Genomic DNA, 8,358 nt, shown 5'->3' with positions numbered 1-8,358 from the left:
AAGCCCAGGAGTTTGCCTTCTAATCCATAAGGAATGTAGTCACAAAATAATGGAAAGAAAGCCGATCTGTCCAAAGCCATCTTTAGAAAAAAAATTTTTAATTTACTGATTTTTGTGCCTGCCTTTTAAAAATATTCTGACAATAATCAAAGACAGTAGTTCAGGTCAGAATTAAAAAGCTTTGTCAGACTTGTAAGTATTGCATATTGCTATAAACATAAGAATCTTAAATAGGCAAATTTCATGTGAAATTAAAAAAATAAGGACAGTCTGGTTTGAGAGATATCTTTGGGGATCAGTCCTGTTTCCACAAGGTCCAGAAAGTACTAGGTGGGGCCCTTGAGGTAAGGCGAGGCCCCTATAAAGTACAGCTATGGCTTGAGCGCCAAAATCACAATGACAGCTTTTCCAATCCAGATAAGGACGGTTCTATGGAAGTGCAAGGGACAAAAATATCTCAATGCCCCTCATGACGGAACTGGCATCAGAGGTGCTTGTTTTCTTCACCTGGTTTCCTAGGAAATCAGAAGGGGGAAGTAAGCAACACTCTGATGCTGATGTGAGATGGTACACTAGTATCCTGGGCTAAAAAATGGATCGTATGGTTCAAAATATACACCAGCAACCCTCTTCCTCCTCATGAGAACCCTCCCCCATCTCACCTAGGCTTAACTGGCTTTTGTACAGCAAATTATATCATTCTGTGGTTCTCTCATCTTACAAACAGAAACCATCTCACTCTCAAAGAATTTAGTACTTTGGAGCTATTCTACAACCTGGGGTTTGAGCTTCATATTCTATTTATTTAATTTTTTTTAATTTTTTTATTTTTTAGGTGAGGCAACGCTTGGTTGACCTCACAGATCAACCCGTGCCTGTGGAGGAAGGAAAATCTGCTCACCTCTGTCAGTGTTTTCTTTGTTTCATCGTATTTGGCTTGTAGGTGAGTATGATTTGCCCGCAGCTATAAATAAAAGATAGAAAACATCTGCTTTCATTTGATCCTTACAACAACACATATATGAGTGACATCCCATTTCACAGATGAGATGGAAGCTCAGAAAGATTTAAATGGAGCAAATGTGGAAATTTTAGAAAGGCTGCCAACAACAAATGAAGAAAAGAACTCATATATAATTAGTATCAGCTACATGTCAAGTGATGTTCTGGATAGTCTGCATAAATCCTATCACTGAATCCTTACATTCGATGGAAAAAGACATTATCCTTATTTTACAGATGAGGAAATAAAGACTCAGAGGGATTAAGTTACTTGACTAAAGCTTCATAGCTGATACCTGATAAAGCTTGGATTCAAATTTAGGTCTAGTTTTTCTGTATGGCTACAACTGATTCAGTTAACCAACGTGCCCATTCACAGAATACGAACTGCATTTCAGCATTCAGGATTCTAGTATAGGATAAGACTGGTTGGGAAACAATGCAAGATAGAAGAAAGGATTCAGGACTTTAACACTAGGAGAAAGAAAATGAATTATCCTTACTGTTCAAAGTTATGTAACTGTAAACTTACATCTCGAAAATGTCATTTCCCTTTTCCTTACTAAAAATGTATAGCCTTGTGCTGTCTATGAACTTTTAGAAATCTGGAAATATCCCATGAAAAGTGCAAAGGTTTACATATTTCTACTTTGAAAAGGGGAATTAGCAGAAACCCCCTGTCAGACTCTTTGCTATCTGTATACAAATGAACAATGACAGAGTTTATCCTATATCTCAACGATTATTTGAAAATAACTTGCCCCATCCTTGAACCTACAAGCAACTTATTGAGAATTATGTCATCTTCAGATTCATTACTCTTCAATCATGCTTCTTGTTACCAGTCTGATGAATGGCTACTCTTCTAACAAGGCCTATCAGGAAGCCAACTCAAGCAGAAGTGAAAAAGAAGGGACATAGGTGGGCTCTGGCTTCTCTCCGAAAGGGAGACATCTGTGCAATGAGAACTTTTATTAACCTGTTTATGGAACTGGTAGATGAGAGTTTTTCTGGAGAAAGTTTTTTTTTCCCCTCTCTTCTCTTGAAACTCTAGTGATTTAACTCTTAAAGTTCTTTGGGGCTCCTGGAAAGGGTCCTGGAATTTTCCCACCTGTCTGACCCAACTTCTAGCCTACCTCTCACCCCTGCAGCCACCTACCCATCTGACATTTACCCAGTGCTCTGTTCAAATGAGGTGTGTGAGAGGAGACTACGAACATGACCTAGTCCTTTCCCTCAAGGAGTGGGACTAGTAAACTGTGGATTAAGTATGAGAAGAGCAGGGGCAGAGACAGGTCCAGGAAGGCCCAAGCAAAGAGCTGCCTTATTCATCAGGGAGTTCAAGGCAGGCTTCCCCAGCAAAGATTCACATAAGCTGCAAGGTGGCAGGGAAGAAGAAGTATGCTAGGAAGGAAAGACTCATCTCTAATTTAAGTAATAAGTGTTTTCTTCATCTCCTCATCTGACCACATTTTCTTAAAAAGGAAATTGTCCCAGTAGCTAGGCTTAGTTTTCATCTTGCTAGAGTCTTCCACGATTCTCCTGCCTCCATTTTCTTCTTCATCACTAACCTTTAGACTTACTTGCAAAATTTAGCTGCTGGTTAATACTTTTTTCCTGGATTCCTTTCTTTCCTCAATCTCAGGTTTCTTCTCAGCTATCTATCAGCTGTACCCAAGTTGTGCCATTGCAGCATATTCTCTTGTTGGACCACAAAATGTTTCTTACTCCTTCTCTTGCTTTTATCCTTCCCCTATTTCTCTATTGGGCCAAGACCCTCTCCAGGGTTCTTATCACCGAAGCCACAGGTGCATCTTGGTTGCTTTCTGCCTGCATTACCTTGTAAAAGAGGTTCTTGGATTTAAAATTTGGATTCTCTCATATTACTGGTAGAAGTACAAATTGGTACAGTAACCGATGAATTATTTGAAAGTTTCTAGCAAAATTGAAAATGCATCTATTTTTTGATCCAGCAATTCTACTTCCTAAAACTCTATCTTAAAGAAGTATTTATATGTTTGTACAAAGATGACTGCATGAAGATATTCATGGGAGCATAAATCTGCAATTGGGAAAAAATATCCTGGAAAAACCTACATATCCAAGAAGAGGGAACACATTAAATAAATTACAGTATATATCTACTATATCATACTATATAGGCATCAAAAAGAATGAGGTAGATCTATATGTTCAAATCTTAGTTCCACTGCTAACAAACTGTGTGACCATGGGCAAAACTACTTCACTTCTCTGTGTCAGTTTCCTAAATGGAGGATAGTTAATGGTACTATTGTTCCACTGGGTATAATGTTCACAAGAACTTTGTGTGAACTGAATGAGTTAATTTGGAAAATAACTTTGTAATATATTCAGTAAAAAAAAAAAAAATCTGTTTTAGTCATTATTATTACTGATAGAGAGATTATCTGTGATAGAGTAAATGAAAAACAAACTCAATTTTATGACCAAACAAACCACTGTCCTCAGGTGAATGGGCATATATGAGAGTTTGTAAAGGCCTAGAAAATAGAGGCTGGCTTTAAAGGAGTGGAACATTTGAACCATTTTAATCTTTACATAGTTCTAAGCTATTTGGTTTATTTACAGTAAACTTATATCATCCTTATAACTTAAACAAAAAGTGGTTGAAGCATTTAAAAACAGAGACAAAAAATGTGTTTTGCACATCTGCACATAGACACACTCAGTATATTCTCTCTCATTATGACCTGCTACTCAGTGCCCACCAAGAAGTGTGAGGTAGATGCATGGGGCTGAATGAGGAGGCTAGGGAGGCAGTTGAAGAGAGTGGAAGGAGCTAGGATCGAAGTCCTAGGATTGAATTCCTACACAAAAGGCATGTTGTTTGCTGCCCTTGTCATTTCTGGCAGACAGAATCACAGACTATGAAAAAATGTACATCAGCTAGCCTAGAGAGCAACCTTTTGTGGCAGGGCAAATTTAGGGACAGTAACAAAATTTAGGGGCTTCAGATTTCTTTAATAGGACATTCCAAATTAAAATGGGTTTCAGCAAGTTACCTGAAAAAAAAATGCATATTCTTATAGCTCACATTTTTTGAGAAAAAAATATGAAAATGATGTTGGTTTTTAATCTTTACAAAACATTAATATCTAGGCTTTTTTGAAGAACATTCTCATTTCTTGTTTCTTACATTTGCATAAAGCTTTGGTTCATATAAAGTGCATTCTTGTTTATATTTTCATTTCATCCTTGAAGCAATCTCTCCAGGCACATTTTTACCATCATGTGAGACCCCTAACTCATATGATATGTGACCATGAACCATCTCCCTCCCTACCTCATTTTCCTCACTCAGTTGGCCTACCTACACAGCCAGGTATCACTGCACATGCTGGTCATCTTTAATAACGCTAACCACAACAATAATGATCACTGTCCCTTACTGATAGTCTGCTACATATTAGGCAGTATGTCTGAAAAATAATAGGCTCTTGGTAAACACAGATTCTGAACCAATTGCAAAACAGGCTCCAGAGTCAGAGAGGCTTGCCCTTTCAGCTGGACTAAGAATGTGCCTGGACCATCACTAGAATGAGGCATAGCATTCCTTCTTCCCAAGTTCAGACAGGAGTTAAAAACAAACATCTACTCATACTGAGATACTCTGGCTTATGAGATCTGCAATATCCTCAAAACTATCCTTTCTCAGAGAATAAAGACATTATGATGGAGAAAACCTCATCCTTGATTCATGCTCACCTTGAGTCTGTGATGAGTTCTTTCTGAACCAATCACTTTCAGGTTCTTTTCAGTGCCAAGGGTCAGGAGTAAAGATGACCCTCCCTGTGCTGAGAATTAACAATGTCTACAAATTATCAAATGGAAGCCAAATCAGAGTCAACTTCTGCATCCTTGTTTGCTTATGATTCAGAGTATTTGGTAAAAGCAACCTATTGTTTGTTCAGCTGTGCTAGAACAAATTCCAATAGAACAAATGGAATAAAAGATATAAATGGCTAAGACCATTTGGTAAAGTAATATATTTTGAACATGTGGGACTTGAAAAGATGAAAAATGCACAAGTTCGAAATGCCAACTGGCAACCATTTTTGGAAAATCAATCATTACAGGAACTGCTTGTGAATTGTTCTTTCGAAAGCCATATTCATTTCTATTATCTGCTAATTTTTTTCAATTAATTAAATCTTACTGCCAACATAACTGAAACGTAACTTTTTATCTCTAATGACTGTTCTGAGTCAAACTCCCCAGCTTCCTCTTTACTTTCCAGGGCGAATATATACAGGTCTTTCTAAAACAGTCCCATCTGTCATCAAGTATTTCAGAATGCCATCTCATAAAGCTCTTAAAAATGATCTGGTTTCCTCCATTTCTCCGACCACCACTAGTTGAAACCATCAACAGCTCATGTCTGGACTACTGGATCAGTCTTCTAATGGTTTTCCTTGAACCCCTTCTCACCCGAGTCCAATTAATTCATGCTCCCATGGCAAACAGAATAGTCTCTGAAACATGCAAATCTGATCATGCCCCTCTCCTACTTAAACCCTCCAATGGCTTTCATTGTCCTTAACATAACCTGGGACATCCTGTCTGATAATACTCTGCTGACCAGCTGGCTCACTCACGACTCTCCAACCATAAAACAGAAATTGGCCAAGACCCTTTCTCTCCAAGATCTTAGTTGTTGCATAAGTCCCTACACCTCCTATGCAGACTTCCTGCCCAGCCAACACCTACTCATCTTTCCAGCTGCAGTCCTCTGTGACCCAAGATCAGGTCAGGTCTCCCTATCAGTCACTCTCTCGGCTTCTGAGACTTCTCCTTTAAGCACTTATCACAGCTCTAACTAAATGATGATGTGTGTGATTTGTTTAGTCTATGTTTCCCGTTGCTACCTTAAGATCCCTGAGAGCTGGGATCATAACTTGTTTATCCATTCCCAAAGCCTGGTTTAGTTCCTAGCATACAGAAGTACTCTGTGAATATTTGTGAATTAATAAATCCTATAATCTTCTTCTAGAACAGAGGTCAGCAAACTTTTTCTGTAAAGGACAGAAGGTAAATATTTTAGGCTTTGTAGGCCATGTGGTCTCTGTTGCACCTACTGAACTCTGCTACTAGAATTGAGAAGTGGCCACAGAAAATATGTAAACATATGGGTGTACGTATATTCCAATAAAACTTTATTTACAAAAACAAATGGAGGCTGAGTTGGTGCAAGGGCCATGGTGTGCTCTCCCCTGCTCTAGAATCTCCTTTGACCATTCTACCATGAAGATCTCAACTCCTTCCCCAAGTTCTCCCTTCTTGAAGAATGGTTTCATTTTACTTGAATAAAATTATAAAAAGAAAACACCAACCTCTTCCAGATGTTTGGTCTTCTGCAGAATCTGCTTGTTCAAGGAAGTGACTTTCCGACGATGCAGTTGGGAAGTTCCTAATTTTTCTGGACTTTCTTCAGCTGTTAGCTCAGATTGCTGTGGAAACAGGGAGGGCAAATCCAAAGGATTTAATTAGTACACCTTGGTTCACGTTAGAGAACTCCTTCCCTGCTCAGTTTGGGCAGAGTACCACAGGCTCCTGTGCAAAACCCAGGTCCAGAGATGATGATTTTGGCAAAATGATCAAAATCTCTACCAACAGAATTTGCATTCCTCGCAGAAGGAATAGCATGTGCAGAAGCACAGGGATAAATAACTGTAATAATGTTGATATCTTATAAGAATAGGGCATCAAAAAAGGGTCTTAAACAAAGGAATGTCATAGTCACATTATCTTCTTCATAAGAACATTCTGGAATTATCAAGAATGACGAATTGATTCACTTTCATCATAGTAGTATAAGCATGGTTAAAAAGTTTAACCATTCAGAAGCACTTACAATGAAGAGCAACACTCTGCCAACTTATTTCTCTCCATCTGTGGACTCATTTAACCATTTCTTATTTCTCTTCTGGTGTTCACAAAGCATAGATTTGAGAGGAATAAAAGTTGCTGAGAGAGGCCATTAGGAAATTTCTGAAATTATATATGTGAGAAGATGGAGAAGAAAGTTTGGAAGGACATAGAGACTATCAGGACTGAGAGGTGGGGAGAGATTTCTGGATAGGGAGATGAAGTGAATGCAGCAACATTACTGAGAAACCATGCATAGAAGGAAGCAGGTTGGACATAAACAGATGCTTGGAGACCCCAGTGAGAAGCTCCAAAAAAAATAAACAAGAAGGTTGACCTTGTTACAATGGTGTCCCTAGAATACTTCCTAGATGATCTTAGATAGCTTTATTAAACAGTTAAATGACCATTATAACCACACTTTCCTTTTTACTAGAAGTAGCCCAATTCCAAGCGAATCACTGATTTTAAACCCAAGTGCAACAAGACTATTTGGGTATTTGATTTTCCCTGTATGTTTTAAGCCCAGTGATCATGGGCCTAAACATCTAGAAGATTTACCCATGGGGAAAAGAGATGAAAAAGTGAAAAGGAGGAGAAATTAGATGGCATAATCACCATTTATTCTGGCTAAGAGTTTGTGAATTCAGCAACATTATTAACAGATGATTAGTTTTTGCTGCTTAACAACTCTGGAAGTGGGAAACAACCAGCAGGATATAGCTGCATAAAACAGTAAGAACATCATTTTCTGTCCCATGGGATGGTAGGCCACAAGGAAAAAGAAAAACTAAGCATTTGCTTTTGCAACATATTTATCTTTGAAACCTGGGATTTTGGAAAATGTCAACTAACAGACTCCAGCTTATCTGGATTTCTAGGAATTGGAGTTAACTTTTAAAGATGCAATTGGACACATCAAGATATTCACAACTTATAGTCTGGAGAAGGCGAATTGTTTCTAAAAATTATTTGAGAGTACAAAAAAGGGGGGATGAGGAAAGACAATCTTCCTCTATTTTGACTGCATTATCCTGAACTGTGTTATTTGGCCACTTCTGTCTGTTACATATTTAGTAGCTTTTTTCGTAAAGATAATTTCAGATTTGGGTTTTAACATCCAACTTAGATTCCCTGACACTGATTTTAAAAGTGTCACTGGCATATCCTCAGAGCATTTTACTTTGCTAGCAGAATTACATAAGCCTTCTATCTCATGATTTATTGACATTTGAAATAGAATTAATTCCCCATTCACAGGAACTACCCCACATGGTATGTGTTATGTTTGATGTTAGGATTATCTTGAATACCCTGATCTCCTCCAGCTGCCTGTCTGGCTTTGGACCAGCCTGAGTGTTGGGCAGGCAGCCCCTAGGGGATCAGTGTCTCGCTCACTTCCTCCAGTCTGCAGGGGTGAGCACACACCCATTCAGTGCCATTTGCACC

The 8,358-nt window shown here is 38.5% G+C and overlaps 1 protein-coding gene across 1 annotated transcript in view; it reads right to left on the bottom strand.

Moving 5' to 3' along the window:
* Positions 1-8,358, bottom strand: part of CCDC93 (coiled-coil domain containing 93) — an 80,451-nt gene that overhangs the window by 23,421 nt on the left and 48,672 nt on the right. The window contains exons 12-13 of the mRNA XM_006921431.3: positions 6,375-6,491; positions 902-964 (exon numbers count right to left, since the gene is read on the bottom strand). Coding sequence (XP_006921493.1) covers positions 902-964; positions 6,375-6,491 — 180 coding nt within the window. The remainder of the gene's footprint in view (positions 1-901; positions 965-6,374; positions 6,492-8,358) is intronic.

This window comes from Pteropus alecto, unplaced genomic scaffold (assembly GCF_000325575.1).
Source record: "Pteropus alecto unplaced genomic scaffold, ASM32557v1 scaffold3, whole genome shotgun sequence".
Lineage (NCBI taxonomy): Eukaryota > Metazoa > Chordata > Mammalia > Chiroptera > Pteropodidae > Pteropus > Pteropus alecto.
The sequence above is the reverse complement of the archived record's forward strand: the minus strand, read 5'-3'. Positions and strand labels throughout refer to the sequence as shown.